Here is a 19,520-nt window from a genome sequence, read left to right on the forward strand (position 1 = left end):
AGAACAAAAAGTCTCACGCATATTGCTCAATACATATGGAGGGGCATTGTCGTCGAGATTAACGTAACAGGTAGTAAAGCAAAGTAAAATAACCTACTAGTGAAGGAATCAACCTGGGTCAAGTGAGACCCTCTGAGCTTCTAGGTGGAAGCTCTTACCTCACTCCACATATTTTATTTACTCGATCCCTGCATGCAAGTCTAATAATGGTGCATTTACCGTATGTCAGCATGAGATTCGTAAAGGGACATGTTATGAAATAAATATATTACAAGTGTTAAAATGTATTGGGATATGTAATGCAGGCTTCTTTATGCACCATAATCCTTATAAAGATACTATCGAAAATAAATACACACCTATAAAATCCTCAGTTTTCAAGCGAGCATAGAACTGCATCACACACAGCCTCCCCAGCTTTCATGACACCAACTAATATCTCGAAGGGTTATTTCCAGTCGTGGTCTACAATGTAGCTAGGGTGGACGCACTTGCCCAACCTATCTCACTTGCCTCACCCTCCGTCTACCCGATAGCGCAGTGGTAGCGTCGTCGCCTTGTAGTCAAGGGGTCCCGGGTTCGATACCCGGTGCAGGCACATACTGGTTCGGATCCCACTTTAAACTGTAGGTCCAATCCCAATTAGCCTTACTGTTTATAAAGTGGGCTTAAAACACCAACTTAACAATTGCCCCACCCTCCCCTATGCACCGTGAAAGACTATTTGAGAAAATTGGTATTGGAACACCTCAAATTGATTTCATTCCAAATGATTTGGTGAATCACAAAGTTTGCCTTCTGCGTCAGTGTTGGGATTCCACCAAGACGCTGGTGGATGGTAACAGCTGAGCGGGAAAGGCGAGTGGATCGCCCACCATTTCTTGGATTACGGCGAGGCCGAGTAGGGAGGAAGAGACTTGTTCCGGTCTGGGTAGAGACCCAGAAGGTAAATTCAACGAAGCATGTAGTACCAGGGATTCTCTAGAGTTGGCAACAGCCTAATATATAAAGTTGAATTGTTGGACGGATAGGCACGCATGGTACACTTCCGGTGATTAATAAAACGTGAATATGGGCCATACTCCTAATCAACAAATATACCAGATCCAAACCTTGAATCAACTCTAGCATGACAGCCTGAGGACGCAGAGGGAGGAAGAGATAACGAAAACCACCTAGATGCAGACACTGGGAACACATCACTCAAAAGAGCGCATAAACTTAGAAGACATGCAGATAGATATGGTCAGACCAGCGCTTAAAACAAAAAAGAAGACTCCAGGAGGAGATAATAGACACATGACAGGAATAAGAAGAAGAATTCGTACTCACAGAATGTTTTTTTTTATTTATTTATTTATTTAACCATGTGTTAAATGTACGTGAATGGCTTCCAGGCATAAGTTAGGTTGTTATAATTTGAATCTACGTATTTTATGTCTCTTGTGTAAGTTTAGATAAGGAATTACATACAAAAGGCTTACAGAAATTTTCTGGCCAATTTTCCTAGCATATAATACTTCAAGGTACAGAGTACATGTAAAAATTTTAACACAATATCTTTAAAATTTTAGAAATTATTATTGTTACAATATTTGGCAAGGATTTGATACTTGATACTTTGCCCCTGAACTACGAAATGTACTTTTAAAATGTTAGTTCATGCCTTTTCCAAATGTAAATGCCCTAACATTACTCTCACTTTACTTCTCTACAATTTGAAAATGTTTTCTGAACCGAGTTTTGAAAAGGAATTACACCGTGAGAGTGTGTACGTAACAGGAAAAATTGGTTAATGTCCAATATTTTGAAACGTTTCATTCGATTTTGCACAAGTTCAATACCCTTCCAGTTGTTCATGTGCAAATTTAAACTAAACTGTTGTAAATTTACTGCAGCTATCGATCTCACAACATTGATAACCTGTCTCCTTTGGTCCCCTAGACTCTCCTAAACAACTCAACATATTTTAAAGTTTTCAGCAAGCTAAAAATGTAGCTTTGAAAATTACGGGAGTGACAAAAAGGTGAAAATATGTAAAAAGTGAAGGTATACGTACAATCCACTGCACAGTTCTACACATCGGAAAGCCATATTCACAATTAAATCACGGCTATTTGTTGTGATGAACACCACCCTCTGGCCGGATTACAAAAAACGATTAATACTGAACATCTTATGCTTGACCCTTATGCTTAAAAACGACAAGAATAAAGCTTGTGTCAAGATTTCATTTCGTATACTTTTTACGTTTTTTAAACCAATATACACAAGTAATTAGAAAAATCGAAAGCAAAAAAAATTCAAAACGAGCTAGTCTCACAGATATATTTAAATTGAGTTACTACATATTGCACGTAATATCAGTGTGCAAACAATACATCAACACCTTTCAGCCATAACAACTTACTGGCTGGATAGTTCTTGATCAAGTCGATTAAAAGAACATGATAAATGGGACAATGGTGTTATCCAACTATACAATTGCATCATAAAAAATCACTAATTGGACTGCAATCTTATACTGGAAACCTCTCCTATTGCACGCTTTGCAATGGTTTCTCGTTGAATGGATTGATTGGTTCAGGTAATTACCATCTGCTAAAACGAGGTGCAATTCATGATTGGTTGCTGCTTTTCAATGGGTAATTGTTGAATTCATAATTGTGAAAGAACGGATTATTGTTTGCAATAAAAATGTGTGATCACTTGTTTACATTGCGGGCCATTGTGGTATGAAAAACTTAATTGAAAAGATACTTTAACAAAATTTGAAGTAAAATTTAGTTATTCATCATTTCCTGAAACTTTTCACATCTTGTACAATCATGTGGAATTCTTTTGAACAACTAGATGAAAGAGTTGAGAGAAATATTAACGTTACTAAATTGGATAAAACACCAGCTTTTACATGTTTGTAGTACCAAGTAAATTGTCCATCACCACGTTTACTCCCTTTGTTTTATGCAATGAGAACTTCAAGAACTGACACAAAACACCAAACAATCTGTTTACAAGCTATGAACCAGTATTCGTAAAAATACAGTCCATAAAAACACGTAGGGTGAAGATAAAAACCAAAGAAAATAGTCATGGACAATTTGCTGAGCAATACTTATGGATCCCACTGTACAATTGGAAAAAAATATGGTTAATTTATATTCAAATTAATTTGAATAAAATTGAATGAATTGAATCATAATCATAATTAGAATTATTAGAATAGCTGAAAAAAGTGGGATGTTTGATTGTGCAATGAAACAAAATGGAAAAGTATGAGTATTGGTTGCATTCATGCTATGTCGAATCAGGAAGGATGTTTCATGGTGATTCTGTGGATCATTTACGGATATTTTGGACACGAAAGTTCTGTGGTTCACGTTGCTGTGAGCTAGGAAGCACGAAAAAGCAATAATTCCTGACCTTTAGATCTACAATATTAATTATTTCATAACCATTTACGATACCTTTCGCCGTCTCTATTAGACGATTTCATAACTGTATAAAGTGTCAATAAAGTTACTTTGTATCTATTCTTGTAATGTGTCAGTGATTTGAGATACAGTGTTTATTGATAGTCAACTGTTTTGTATGTCTTAAAGACTTCAAAGGGAGACTTATCGACTTCATATCAGTTACAAAGCTGTCAATCAAAGTACATTGTCCCAATCTAAAAACAATCATCATTGTTCATTTCAATTAGAAGAACTATGGACAATTGACTTACGTACCGTTATTACAGGATCAAATGGGTTGAGTTGAATATTAATTACAGAATATTGGTCTACAAACAGTTTTGTGCACGCTAGAAAAGTCTTTATAAATTGCGAGGTTAAAAGTTTTTTGAGGAGACGAATGGAGCAAATTGGATAGCTCCACTATCGCCATGAAGGAGCTGTTTGTGTGCGTGGCCCTTGCGATATTTTACCTGATACCTGTATGTAACATTTCTCTTTACTATAATATCGTAAATTTATTGTTGGCTTGAGTGTTGTTTTAATGGACTTGATTAATCTTTCATATTGTTTGAACAGACACACATACATAATTTGGTGTTAATGCATTTTAGTTTCCATGTAAGCTCATTGTTTTTTCCTTCACACTACAAAACTGTTCTCAGAGCTATTGTAATCAATATATAGTTATAATTACCAAAGAAGAACGTCCCGAATGTAGAATCCTGTAAAAAACTGTTTCTAGAACCGTTGGAGTCCAATTCATGCACGTATAGGCTAACTACAATTGAATTTACATTTAGTATATTTCCACCCTATTAATTACATATCGATAGATTTTAATCTAGAATATTATAACTATCTCCGCCAATATAAATGTCCCAGTTATGGATCTTCAAAAATCTCGCTGCCTTCGATCTGAAACCTGTTACTCAAAATGTTACTTCTAAAATCGCTGTTTCTCCTAGTAAATAGCTGGAAAGAGAGCAAAATTAAAAGTAGCAGGATCATGAAACCTAGAAATATTTGACAAAACATCGAACAGATGCCCCAAAAACTTTACACTGGAATTTTTGTAGAATTGAATAGAACGATGAAAAAGTTCACAAATATGGAAATTGGAGACAATACCAAATATTCAAAGTGTGATGCCACGAATACCACGCATATATTTTTGTATATGCAAGTTTAGAGGATTTCTTATTTAAATTACTGCTATTTGTATGTATCCATACGAGCCGAGCCAGCTTAATTTGGTAAGCCAACCAAAACTGGTTAATCGAATGTACAATCGGCAACAATAAAAATGGGACTCTACATCCTGAAACACTCGCTTCACTGCAATGCGTTGCCTAACTTTACATCGATAAGTGAAATTCAAGAGAGTTTTAACTAGCAGGTTCGGTCATCTCAATGCAAATAGTACACTGCAGTGCAGTAAATATTTCCGGATCTAGCTATCGATTTATTGATGATGACTGTACAAAACAATTATCCTCCCAATGGATATTTACATCGAAGTTCAATCTGGTCCAGTCGGTAAGGCGTCCGGGTGCCACGCGGGAGACCCAGATTCGATTCCCGGGATGGGTGATCTAAGTTCGGAATTTTTCCGGCTTTGTCCCCGCATAGAGCGGCTCTGGGGCTCACCCAGCCTCAAATCAATGGTTACCTGGGGGCAACTCTGGGAGGTAAAGGCGGCCAGAGAGTGGTGCTGATCACATCACCTCCAAAATGGTCTAGATCAAGAATTTATGGGGCTCTACTCCCATATCCCCTAAATGTGCCTGCATGGCACCTTGAAATAAATGTGATCATAAACAAAATCTGGAACAAAAAAGTGAGCTGAATTTCCCTGATTACTCTAAATGGAAAATAGAACTAGGGTACAAATCATTAGTACTACAAAAAGTAAGTAACGATCCGTCGCAACTTTTTCATTATAAAGTAAGTCTTCAGATATGTTACAAAAATCCTTTATTACAAACATATTGTCACAAAACTTGATCTTATATGTCCTCAGGATTCTCTCCAGGCGTTTCACAACAGCGGAGGACAATATGGCAACTCTGGATACTATAGCACTGATGGATCATTTAAGGTAAGCAACAGTTAGAGAAATGCAGCACAAAAAAATCTATATTTATATCTAAATGTAAAGTGTATATTTTATAAAAAAAGCAAACCAGCGGATTTCTGTGGCGAAGTCGTTATCACAGCGCTCTATGTCGACAAAGGTCACCAGTTCGAATCCCGGTCTGGACATGAATGTTCGTTCTGGTTGTAACTTCATCATATCATCACTCATCCTCATCGTCGCGATTAGCCAAAAATGGCAGAAAAGCGACGCTAAATAATAAAAATCAATGCAATCAAGGAACGTCTACTGATGACGCAGCACAATGAAACATCTTGAGATGTATCTAACGCTTTGAACGGTTGAGCTATTTAAATTCTGATACTACATTAGTTATTAACATTTTTCTTATGTTACGTCGTTTTACTGGCAGCCTTGACTTATGATTGATAATTGGAAGATACTTTAAAGAGAGATTTACATACGAATACTCATACGCAGGCTAATATTCAAACTATTAAGCCTTAAATAGCGAGATCTTGAGCCAGCCACTCTATTCAATAGGCTACCGAGGCCGAACATTAATTAATTGTGGATACATAATACCATGACGTACTAAATTAAGTTATATTGTGCTTTCTCAGAAGAAAATAAAATATTAATTTCAATTAGAGGTATATTTCTCGTATATGTAATTAAAAGTAATATACAGGTTATATATCCAGGGTGTCGCAAAACTCTTTCAACAAAGCTTGGGTGCTGGTAGATATCATGAAAACAAGTAACTTTTCCCTTTAAAGTTTACCTAGAAAGCGCTTAGTTTCTGCGCTATAAACGCTCAGTTTCTGCGCTATAAACGCTCAAAATCTATCCTGTACGTATGCAACCCAACACAGCAAACGCTTGCTCTGACATAACTACCAAGGGCGCGTGGCAGGGTTGCCACTAGCGTTCCTCGTTAAGAGAGGTGACTTGAAAACAACAACTTGGGAGTCTTGCCTGAGCAAGATCTAAAACATAAATCGTACTTGTGATGTTGTAAGAAGCATTGACAGTATTTATAAACTAACTAAGACAAATAATGGACAGACTGAAATTCAAGATTACTCATTCTAAAATATCTCGATAATTGATTGATTGATTTGGTTTATTTTAATTCGCTTTTCTGCCATCTTTGGTTAATCGCAAAGATGAGGATGATATGATGAAATAACAAATGACACCAATGTCTAGGCCAGGATTTCAACCCGAGACACCTGGCGCCGTAGCGAGGAGCTGTGCTAACGACATCACCACGGAGTGTGTTTCGTGTATCATGCAATATCAACAATTGCAAGGGACACGTGAGATGGGGAAAATCAACGGCTGGGGATACGTCGGGCTGACCCACAGGTTATTCCAATACTGCTTACAGATCGTCACGCTTAGAGGTGACGAAGAAAAGCGTGGGAGGGAGACCGGCAGTCGGTAGGTACGTCAAGGCCCTTCATGGACTGTTGCGCAAAGGATTTATATATATATATATATATATATATATATATATATATATATATATATATATAAATTCCAGATACAGAACAATATAGCCAGTATGCACTGCTATTGCAAATAAATGCCACAATGCTCTTGATTAATAGAAGGATAATTGAAAAAAGAAGAACACCTCGTGAGGAGGATTGAACCTGGGACCGCTAGTAGCCCAATCGAGAACTCTAACCACTACACCATACCTTCATTTTCCGTAAAACAACAATTTTTAAGTATTCTGTCCCTCCAATATTTTAACTGTCGTTGGGTATACATGTAGTTGATTTTTACTTCAGTGTTGAATTGCTTTCTTGTAGTATAGCAGTTATCTCCGGAAAATAATTTTCGAAGTGATGAGAATATTGGTAATTGTGAAAATGCGAGTTATTTCTTCTAACTTATTATTGTGATTAGACATTTTTATTGGAAAATAGCAAGAGGCTTGAGTAGTGCTATTGGGGGGTTTCAAAGTAGTACTTAGTAGGTATGGTCTTTTTTTACCAATTGAATATCACTTTTTGACATATTTTGACAATTTTTTGTCGATGTTTTAGCGTTTAGCGATGTTTTAGTACAAATTTTCACTATACTCATTTTTCCCCCACTCGTACTTGGTAGGTATATCATGATGTTACGTGATACAACTTAACCTATCCTTTTTTTACGATTATTTAATTTTTTTACGATCCTAAGTGATATAACTTAACCTATCATTTTTTTTATTTAGGTACTGTTTGAACGTTATTATTTGAGGATCATATTTTGTAGGTATTTTTTTTTATCAATCGAATATAAGTTTTTGACATATTTTTGACAATTTTTTGTCGATGTTATAGCGTTTAGCGATGTTTTAGTACAAATTTTCACCGCACTCATTTTTTTCCCCATTTGTACTTGGTAGGTATATCACGATGTTACGTGATATAACTTAACCTATCTTTTTTTTTACGATTTTTTTAATTTTCTCACGATCCTAAGTGATATAACTTAACCTATCATTTTTTTTTATTTACGCACCGAACTAACCTACAAGGGGGACTCCGTTTGTTTTAATATTTCAGTATTATAAGGTTTTCACAAATTTTATATAACCTAAAATGTGTTGGATGTTGATTTTTAGTATGTGGCAATTTTTTATGAATTTTAAAACTGTTCCGTCACCCTCTCGTTCTTCACGTCGTGGACGAAGGACTTCTCTGCAATCAGGATGACGCTGCATAGAGTATCGGCAGGCAGCGCGTCGTGGAACTCGCAGACGACCTTGATGTTGGTGCGATCGTTGACCACCACCTGCCTTCTCTTAGATGTGTTGATGACGGTCATGGGTCTCCGTGCTTTGAATTCGCTGGGCGTGTAATACATGTCCACGCTTCCCTCGGTCACGCGTTTGTAAGCCGTGTAAGCTTCGTAAAGTTTGAGGTAATCGTTTTTGGTCACGTCGAGGTTGTAATTCTCGCGCGGGAACACTTCGTTGCGTCCGTTCTTCAGATAAACGTTCTTGATCTTGCAGTCGTCGAACTTGCTGGAATCTTTTTCCTGATTCTTGTCCCTCCCGGTCTGAAAAAGCACCACGACGAAATCTGGCATGTCGAACTGTATGTTGTTGAACTGCGTCGTTACGTCGAATTCCATGTGACTTCCCGACGCCATCTTCTGCACGCACTGGTAACCGTGAAAGTGAATCGACACTTGCGGACTTTTCAAGATCTCCGCTTTGTACTTGAGGGCGTAGTTCGTTTCGTATTCCACCACCGGCATTCTCAATTCCATGCTTCGGATGACGCATTTCGCTGCTTCGGGTAAAGTGTTGGCTATCGGCGTGGTGCCGTCCGGACCCAAAGTAGCGTATCGCATCAGTGCGTCGTTGTCGTTGGCTGCTCTTCGAAACGTGATCCTCAGTCCTCCCTTCCACATGATCTCCTTGTAATCCGAGAAGAAACCTGGCAGCAGACGCATGGGAAAGAGCACCGTGTGACTTTTCGTCGATATTTTGGTTCCGGCTTCGAATCCCCCGGCCTGGTAGTACGCTGCGTCCGTTTTGGATAATTTTAACGTTCCCACTGCCGTCGACGTGATGCCTGGATAATCTATTCTGTCGATGACGGTGTTGTGTTTCCTCACCTCCACCTGCGAGAACAGGTGAGGCACGAAGTTGTCCACGAGTATCAAGTTTGCTGCTGCGGGAAACGCGTCTCCGCTTTCTTTCTTCACCACGTCGAATTGAAGGTAGAGGTCCGCTCTGTGAGGATGAATAAACCCGTCGCCTACGTCCACGTCGTATTCGATCTCCCTGTTTGCCTCGTTGAGATTGGCGAACGTGCGACGGTTGGGAGGGAAAGATTGCAATTCGTAACTTTCGATTTGCTCCATTTTACATGTATGGTTATTTATTATACGTTGATCTCCACGATGGCCGTCGTAGTGGCACCTGCGAAATCCACCACGTCTCCTTTCTCGTTCGTCACCACCAACTCTATGTCGTCTATGCGGTTGCGACATACTGGAAAATAGATCGGCGAAGAGGGCGTGTAGATGATCGGTTCCATGAACTCGGAACTTGGTTTGAAAGTGGCTATGATTCCCGTCTGCTTGTGACTTCCTAACAATCCGTCCGAAGATTTCGTGATCATACCTTCGGCCACGTTACAGTGTACGTTCAGAGTCTCTATGGCCAAGAATTTAGGAATGTTGGTTGCTACGTGCTTGATGCCAGCTTCGAGTTTGGTGTCGTTCTCGAAACCTAAAAGTTCTCCTATGGTGCCCAGGTCCACGGTCTCCGTAGCGGATAGGATTTCCACTCTGTGCGTGACCGAATTTTGAGAAAGGTACGTGCCTTTGGGTAATTGAGCTTGCAAAGTGGAAAGATTGTATTGTCCTGGCGTGACGACGATGTGTTCGCTTCCGACGCTAATTTTGTTGTTGTGCTGGGTGACGTTAGGTATGAGGTACATGCTGTAGAATGCACGCAGAGCCACGGATTTAGGATAGACGATGTCGTCGTGCAGCGTGAGTTTCAAGATCGAAGATTCGCTCGTGAGATGGAACACGCCCATCCTAGTGATGCTGTTTGAGGTTCCACAATGCTTTCTGGAAATCCTCGATCGTAGGGTTATTTATTTTAGAGAGAAATGCGAGCACGGAGAGGCAGAGATGACCGCAGTTCACGTCTCCGAAATCTTGAATGCGTTCGTCGTTGTAGTATATGGAGGTTTTGTTTGTTTTCAGATAATGAATTAAATTTGTAGGTGGAACACCTCCGAAAGAATCGAAAACGAATGCTTTATCATCATTTTTGTGGTAACATATCCAATGCGTGCCTGGATTTTCTTGACCGTCCAAGTTGACTACTCCGCATTCTTTTTTTTTAACGCTTGAAGGTAACGAGTCGGACATGAAAACTCCTCTGAAGTGTTTGATTTGAAACGGTTCGATCAGAGATTCAATGTCTCGGTTGGTGAGTGCTTCTGTTTCTTTTTTTTAAACTTCTTCATCACGCCCTTCCCCTTCTTCTCCATGGCCAGGTTGTGACGTTTCTGTTCTTCCAATTCTGCCTTGTTCTTCTTCGAGTCGATGACGGTTTTCGCGATGGCGGCACTTCCGCCGGCCAAACTTCCAACGGCCCCCAATGCTGCCAGGATGGCCGGGATGCTGAATATGAAACCTCCGATTTTTTGCTGTTTCCGCGAACGCTGCAATCTTTTCAATTGAGGTGTGCTGAGCAGCAATTTCATTCCATGTCCTTTCGACAAGCAAGAACGTTTCTTCTCACGTTGTTTCTTGGTGAGTAACCCATCGAGGGCACCTAGATTTTTAAGATTGGAGTATGGTATCTGGTACACGACACCCTTGGGCTTCATGTTGATGCTCTATGTGTTATTTTCACGGTATGTTATTTATATATATATTCTGAGATTTTTTTTGTGTAGTTTTTTACGGTATGTTATTTATATATTTTCAAGGCCTCGCAGTCGTTACACAAATTCTATTACGTGCTTCGTTTTCTTGCCAAGAAGTTCCTTTGTCCCCTTGTATACGATTCGAGTTTTGTTCTCGATTAAAATAGATAGCTTCTCGTCGGATAACATGTTAGCGTATCGATCTGGTAAAAATAGACTGTATTGTGCGTTGAGCAACAGGCGTACCTTGGGACCATACTGGGTAGAAACGATTGAACCGGAAGTTATCGTGTAAGGTTTGTCGACTTCCAATTCCTGAATTTTTACATACTCGACTGACAAATTTAGCATTTGTTTTAATGCTTGGAGATCGCTCATTTTTTTAGTTGTCAGAGTGTTAGAGAGAAATTTAATTGCTTTTTTTCACTATGTGTGTTATTTATATATACCAAAAATTATTTTTTTACGATGTGTGTTATTTATATATCAAGTTTTTTTTACGGTATGTTATTTATATACCCCACCCCAATTTTTGTTTCGTGTTCATGGCGATGGTGGTACCCAGTGCGGCGACCCGTTCACCCAGCGATGCGTCTCTGCTCACGAACCTTTCGAAAGCTGCGTGCTCTAACTTTCTGTCTGCTTCGTGACGTGCGTCCAGATCCGTCTGCGTGGTGTTGTAGGCGATGTCGTGATCTTTGCATGCCGCGTCCAACGGATTCACACCCTTGTCTCCTCTCTCCAATCTTTTCTCGAGTTTGGTACCCGGCCCGCAGTACTGGTAGCCAGGTAAATGCATCTCGAAAGGTAACTTGTTGATGATGTCGTTCACGAGTCCCTTTCCTTCGGCCACGTTCCAAAATTTCGGAGGCAGCGTGTTGATGATTTTGATCAGGTAACCTATGCCCTTGTCGTCGTTCACGATGAAGTTGGAAAGTTTCGTGCTGATCATGTCCACGATGCCAACCTTCTCATTGTAGAAATTACGGTTGCCTGCATTCTCTTCGCCGGCTATCACCAACAATCGGTCCACGAGTTTCCTAACGTCGTCCACCCAAACGAATTCTTTGGGTAACGTGTTGTAGCGTTTGACGCCGCTGCCTGTTTTGACCTGGTTCCAAATCGGTTTGATGAGATTCCTGTACTTCTCGCCGCTGCTCGATTTCACCCTATTCTGCGAGGCGTCGTTGTTCTGGTACAAGGCATCCGTCATGATCAGAATTTCCTTGTAACTTTGGTAATCTTCGTCGGTGTAATCTTTCGGCTGCTTTTTGGCGACGAGTTCCCACAGTCCCACCGTACCCGGATACCTGTTCCAACTATCCTTGTCGCCTAAATTGACTTTAATGTCGTTGCCTTCGAAGGTCACCTTCGATTTCCCAATCTTCCACACCACACCGCCGCCTTCGCTGGTTTCCATGCTGGGATACAATCCGAACACTTCATCCTTGTCGAATTTCCCCGTGCTCAGGTAGTCTCGTGCCAAAGGTCCCAACTCGATTTTATCCGAAGACGACGACGTGCTACCTATGGCTCGACGTCGTGCCGGTGCATCCTTCAGTTCGAACGGCGTCGAAGGAATGCTCGAAATAGGCGTGGGTACGGCGTAACTTTTAGCTGCGAGCGGTACGAGTTCATTAATCAAATTTTTATTTTGTTCCGTGACACTTTTAATTTCTTTACCTAGACCGCTGATGGCATCGATCACGGGTTGATCCTGACGTTTCTTCTCTTCGTAGAATCCGCGATTCTCGGATTTCCAACCTTTGAAGCGTTTCGCGAGGTAATCGCGAAGCTTGAGATTTTCGTCTTCGATTTTTCGTTTCGTCATGACGTTATTTATATACGTCGTTTCTCACAACGTTGCAACGTTTAGAAAGTCGTTGATTTTGTTTCTGTATTTTCCGTCGTTGGGTTTCCTCGTCATGTCGATCGTCGCGAATCCGAAATCGTCACCGTTCCAGCAAGTAGAGCAGCAGCCTTCCGAAAATTGATTGTAGTTCATGTCTCCGCCTACGTAGTCATCGTACGCATGCTTGAGGTTGGTGTGATCTTGACGAAACAAACATATGAAATTGGCGTTGTCGCGCACTAACTGTTTTGGAATTTTGGAAAACGTTTGAGCTAGGTAAAAACAATCCATTCCTTTGTGACGACCTTGCGTGAAAAAGTTGCGAATTTCATTTTGATTTTCCAGGATGGCGTCGTCGAACACAACGACTGAATTTTCACGACAATCGTCGAGTGGTTTTATTTCCGAGGCAAACGTTGCAATGTCCAGACCATCGTACAGTTTCATCAGTTGCTGGTATTTGGATTGCTCCAAACTTTTCGAGAACACGTACAGGTGCCTGTTCTTCCAATCTAACCAATTCGGTGCGAGGAGAAAATTGTCCACGAGCAGTGTCGTTTTCCCACACCCCGAAGGACCTACGATCAGACAGCGGATGCTGTCGGGAAGCAACTCGCCGTTCTTTTTCTTCGTTTGACTTTCCGGATCCGGTAGACGCTTCACCACGTTCCACGTACTCACAAGATCACTTCGTTCGCGTCGATCCAACTCTTTTCCGGAAGTCCCAGCCATTTGACCAAAAGTTTGTCACCTTTCCTACGCAATACTTTCTCGATGAGGTACGTGTCGCGGTGTTTTGTTTTAGAGAGTTCCTCTTCGTAAAATCTTCCTTTCAAAATCTCGCCGCTACTATCTTTTATTATATACGTGTGTCGGTTTCCAGGTAGAACTCGAACCACCGTAAAGAGTTCCGTGCTCCAATTTTTTGTGAAGCCCTTCTCGAAGGTGCGTTTGAATTTGCTGATCCTCACCTGGTCTCCAATTTTGTATTTAGCTTTTTTTGTCGTGGGTGTGTACTTTGGACAGTAAACGGTAGAAATTAAACGCTGCTCGTCGGACTTGGTAACGTCGGCTGGCTTCATGCCTATCGTTCTGTGTACCGTTTCATTATAGGTGTCGACGAGTTCCGGCAGGATGTCGACCCATTTGTAATTTCCCCGAAGCGTGAATCGTTTCCACATGTGTGTTTTCAAGGTTCGATTGAATCTTTCCACGATGCTGGCTTTGACGTGACTGAAAGTCGAATAATGTCGAATCTTGTGTTTTTGAATAAACTTTTGGAATACGGCGTTGTAAAATTCTTTACCGTTGTCCGTTTGCAGAAACCGTGGTCGTCTGCCGCCGCTTTCGCGAAAAATTAATTTGAATGCTTCCGTGACGCACGTTCCCGTTTTCGCCTTCAAAGGTAGAGCCCATGCGAATTTCGAAAATGTGTCTATGACGGTGAGGAGGTACTTGTTGCCCTTGTTCAATTTATGTACGTTTTTCAAATTGCCGCTACTCATCTCCACGAGGTCGCTTTGCCAGAGGTCGTCGATGCCCTTGGTTACCACAGCCAAACGTTCGTAGTTACGGCGCGCAGGTTTATGCAATTCTTCGACGATGGCTTGCCTAGACATTTTCTTAGAGATTACGTTTCAAGAGAAGCACAAGCGTGATGGGATTCAAAGAGGGTGGCACTTCGCTCGTGTTTTGAATGATCAGCTTATCGCCGGCACTCACGTCGAAAACGGTGAGATCTTCGTCTTCGTGTATTTCATATATGTTGCGCGTTTCGTTCCAACGTGCCAGAGGAATGTTTCCTGCTTTCTGGACACCACGATTCGATATCAAAGTCATGGTGGGAACGCTAGCTTTTCTACCGTGAGACCAGTACGAAAATTCGTTTATCTGAATCGTGCCATCGAGGAGAAACTTGTAGTACGGATGATAAGGATGTAACATGTACAGTTTGTTACCTTCGACGAACGTGGAGATTCTTTGTTGATTGGGTACGCTGTTGATTTCGATGGCTTGCAGAGAATGCAGTTCAGCGAATTTAGTGTCGACGCCGAGCAGATTACTGTGAACTTGTCCGAGTTTATTTTCGATGGGCAGCAAATGCTCGACTATGGTATCCGTTACGGCAGAAAACGACGGTTTGATTTTCACTTCCACGTTCAACTGCTTGTAGTTTTCGTTGAGTTCTTGCAACTTGGCACCGAAAGAAGCCAGCGTCGATTCCTGCGTGGATTCCAGCACTCCAACTTGATCTCTGATGTTGACGACGATGTTCTGAAGGTTCTCGACTTGATTCAATTTCGAGCTCTTCTCGGTAAGATCGTTCACGATGCTTCGCATCTCTGTAAACTGCATGTGAAGGTCGGCGACGCTCTGCGAAGTGGGCAGCGTCGACACCAGCGAACTAATTTCGTCTCGAATCTGTTCCACGTTCGCCGTTTCCGTTTCTAGTCGTTTCAGCATTCGAGATATGTTTCTTTTCAAAGCGTGCAATTCTTTGGAGGTGGGGAGATTGGCCACTTTACTCTCGAGATCGCTCAATGAACTTTTGATGTCGCTCGAATCGGATAGTGCCGTCACCGCCGTTTTCAATTTTTCCAAATCTTCGCTCGAAGGCACGCTCGTCCGTAACGATTCCAAGTCACCCTGTATGTTGTCGAGTACGTGATGAAAATGAGCGAGATTCGTTTCGACGTTCAAATTTTCTAAATATTCGATCTTCTGCTGAACCGCGCTCAACGTGTCTTGAATGCTCGTCAACGCTCTCGCTTCAGCGTGAATATTTTTAATTTCTTCGTTGATCAATTCCAAGGACGCCTGAAGCGTAGCGATGGTGGTTTGAATGTGTTCGAAATCTCGATAGGCCTCCAATTGAATTTTTATGTTCGCGACGCTTTTACCGATGACCTGCAGTTCGTCCGACGATGGTAGGTTCGTCATTGTATCTTCCAAAGTCTGCAACTTGGATTTAATTTCTTCCAACGTGCTGGTGAATTCTTCTTGTAATTTGGAAACGACGACATGCAAGCGTTCTACATCAATATCGTTCACGACGGTTTGAAGTTCAGAGAAATTCTTTTCTATTGCGGAAGTTCGTTCTTCGATTTCGAGTTTCAATTTTTCCAAATCTTCATTTTTCGATTGAAATTGCTGTAATTTGGCCAAATCATTTTGAAGCGAATCCACGCTCAACTGTATATTTTGAACGTTGTCGTAAGAAGGTACGTCGACATAATTTTTTATGAGCGTTTTCAGTTCGGAATCGATTTTCAGAATGGGGTCGAGAAATTGCGTTTGGAGCGTAGCGATTTCCGACTCTAAACTTTTGTTTAAGGTCTCCTGCAAAGCGATCAAATCGGTCCTCAACTTCTTAACTCGAATGTCCAACATGAGAATCTCTTCTGCGTGGTCTACACGCTTGGTGTTGCCGAAAATGTCGTTAGGCATTTTGTTAATGGTTATTTATAATAGGATAGACGATTCGTAATTCTACGAAGAGAGGAATAAGTTTGTCGTAGTCTCCGAGGAGTTCCACGTAAAGATAATCTCCTGCAGACACATCGTACGTAATGTTAGAAAGCATCTTGTCGTGCTTGATTCGAAAAATGTTCTTGCCGGTAGAAATTTTGATTTCGCCTGCGTTTTCCGGATTCACGGTGATTTGAAGTTTCCCGTCGATCGGAATTTCGTAGAAATGTAAATTGTTATTGAAGACGTAAAACATCTTGCCCACATCGTCATCCAATTTCGTCCAAATGCTGTTGAGGTGAATGATCAACAGACCGTTGAGTTTAGGTAACACGGAAGGTAGAAATTCATGATCTGTCGTCGTGCGGTGTACAGCCTCCATTGTTTGCTTTCGGAAACCAAAAAGATTCATTGTCCTTTGCTAGTTATTTATCGTGTATGTGAGACAGCTAAAGTTTATTTTTTTTTTTTCAATTGCATTGCCTACAATTTTTACTAATTTCTAAACGACAGTGCCCCCAAGGCAACGTGTGGATTCCGCAAGACAAAATACATCTTTTATCGTCATGCGGATCCAGCGCAATTTTCTTAACTTTGTTTGTGGTAAGCACGTGGTCTACGCTTTGTATCCTTGTCTCCAAACGTAGAATCCTCGACTGTGAATAGAGGCAATTGATGTAATCCTCGAACACAAGCTTGTTTTTCACGGTATTTTTACCAACACCTTTGGCTTTTTTGGTGATGCTGGTTTCTGTTTTCACCACATACATTTTGGAACGTAAGCCGGCGAACTCCAGAATGATTTCTCCGTTGCATTCATCCTTCATTTTACCAAGCACTTTTTTATTGCGAGAAGGGAGATCAAATCTGTTTGGTTGAGGGAAGGAAGATGTGTCGAAATGATCAATCATTTTCGGTTGTTTCAAATTGTTGTAGAGGTCAGATGTCTGTACGGAATAAATAAAACTGTCCGTGTCCGTGTACAAAAGTGTTATATTTTCGTTATAGAAGGGTTTCATGACATTATAATGAAATTCAAACATATGCAGTTTAGATAAATCCAAAACCGTCGCCCCCACGTAGATTGGTTTGTTGAACTTGATTATTTTTTTATCCATCACAAACAGGGCCAGGTTTTCATCATATATATTTCGTGATTTGAATGTCGGCGATGCTATCAATTTTCTACATTTATTTGAATCGGGAACTAATCTCACGTCCACGTGCTTCCTGACATTCTCCATTGTTTTTCCGTAAACAGCATTATTCATGAGTTTAAAAAAATCTTTATCTAAATCTGACGTGGCGCGTGTTCTATGATACGTATTTTTTTCAATGTAAGGTTTTAACCACTCGGAATGTTTGAATTTCATTATTCTTCTCACATTTATTACTTGAACTCCCTTCTCAATTAAGAATTGAAGATTTTTGTAATGGAGAACGTATCTCTCTTTCCTATCCAATGTTAACAGAAGCTTACGTTGATTTGAATCAGGCGAACATTTTAGTTCGGGTGCAGGAGGTAGATCTTTGAAGTAATCGTGTAGATGGTCGGGGAATCCGAGGTCTGCCTCTATAAACAAGCCAAATTCACAGTCGTTGAAATTATTAATGTTAATGGAAGTGGTATCCACCCATTCGAACCCGCCGTAAGGAAGTTTTTGTATCATAGCATGTCCGTATAAATTATTTGCATCCACATAAAATATGTATTTCGATTGTTCGTTAGGATCGTATTCTTCTGTCATGTGAACGTTATTTGCTTTTGCATGTCTCTGTACGCATTGCACCATTCCACCTCGTATCCCCCTCTCGATAAAATATAACATGTCCACGTCCGGTATCAATTCGAGTTTTATTTTTGTCTGTAATAACATGGCAGACCACGCTAAGCCCGAGAGACCATAAAAATATGCAGGATCTAATTTGTAAATATTCGCCGACGTTTTCCTGAATGCTTGAAAAACATCCGCGAGTATTGTCACGTCCAGTTTCAAGTAGGCATCGTGATAATCGCCGAGTGTCCTACATCCTAATTTGTCCCACATCCGTTGCGCGTGTTCGTATTCATCATCCGTGATTCCTTTCTCTCTGAGTCGACTGTAAAATTCTTTTTGAGGTGGAAGAGTGTCGTCGTTAAATTTAGAATTATCGCTAACATATTCGTAAGGATAAATCCCTTTACGTCTAATCATTTCTATGTCTACGGTGGGAAAATTAGCTCTCGTTATTCTAAATTGTTCAGCCGAAAGTTTGCTTGCAAGAGCGTCCAAGCTCGCAGATAAAAATCTGTAAGAATCTAAAAATCTCATCTCCACAGTTTCGTTTGTTCCCGGAATCAATACTCGCTTGCTGATACTGATGTACCTTTCTTCATTCTCTGCTAGAATATTTATCTTTTGTCTATCATATCCAAGATTCCGAATTAAGATATGGAAGTCGTAACCGCTGCCATTATGAAGGTATATGGGGACAAACGTAGGTTTTTGGATTTTTAGATTACACGTGTTACAGATTCCACCGATGTAGTTTCCGGTGAAGTGATTGTGGTGAAATACTTTCCGGTTCTCGTCGGTGAAACGTTGATCGCACACCGGACACGTTTCAATGTTATTGTGAGATTGAAGTTCATCGCTGGATAATGGAAGCATTGGTTTCGATTCGCGTAAGAGGCTGCCAATGGTCTCAACCTCTTCAACCATCTTTTCAAAAAAATGTTTGATTACGTCTGGTCCTCGGTAAACATACGGTTCATCTATCCTATCCTGTCGCACGACAACATATCCGAAACTCGAGGCTTCGTGCAACTGATACGGTGTTGTGGATGAAAGTTCGGGGTCTGGTTCGCAGTACGACAACGGTTTGAGAAAAGACTCAAAATCAGCAATGATGATTGCAGGATGTTCGAACAATGCCTTATGCATCCTAAATTCTTCGACCTCTTTTGATTTCGGCATCAACATGCAAGTTGGTCTGTTGTCACCGCAGTAAATTTTATGTTCGGCAAGTTTCTCCAGAGCAATTTGACGACTATGAAGATTTTGATGATCACGTCGGTCACGATCGTCGAACGTGGTTAGGCATCTCGGGCAAACTTCGATGCAATTTTTATGCTTGGTTGATTGACTTCTGACCAAACGTGATAGTGAACGAATTAGCGTATAGTGATGAACATCCTCGTTTGAAATTAGAAGGAGATTTATTACACGAGCATCGTCATCGTCGATATCGCTTATCCTGATAGG

General features: G+C 40.8%; 1 protein-coding gene across 3 annotated transcripts in view; it reads left to right on the forward strand.

The window, feature by feature from the left end:
* Positions 1–3,786: 3,786 nt before the first annotated feature.
* The window catches only part of LOC145986635 (uncharacterized), a 42,642-nt gene continuing 26,908 nt past the window's right edge, over positions 3,787–19,520 (forward strand). For all 3 annotated transcript variants that reach the window (XM_083120883.1, XM_083120885.1, XM_083120884.1), the window contains exons 1-2: positions 3,787–3,937; positions 5,479–5,556. In XM_083120883.1, the coding sequence (XP_082977009.1) occupies positions 3,887–3,937; positions 5,479–5,556 (129 nt within the window). In that variant the 5' untranslated portion in view covers positions 3,787–3,886. The remainder of the gene's footprint in view (positions 3,938–5,478; positions 5,557–19,520) is intronic.

The sequence above is a fragment of the Lepisma saccharinum genome, chromosome 4 (genome assembly GCF_977018435.1).
Source record: "Lepisma saccharinum chromosome 4, izLepSacc3.1, whole genome shotgun sequence".
Classification (NCBI taxonomy): Eukaryota; Metazoa; Arthropoda; class Insecta; order Zygentoma; family Lepismatidae; genus Lepisma; species Lepisma saccharinum.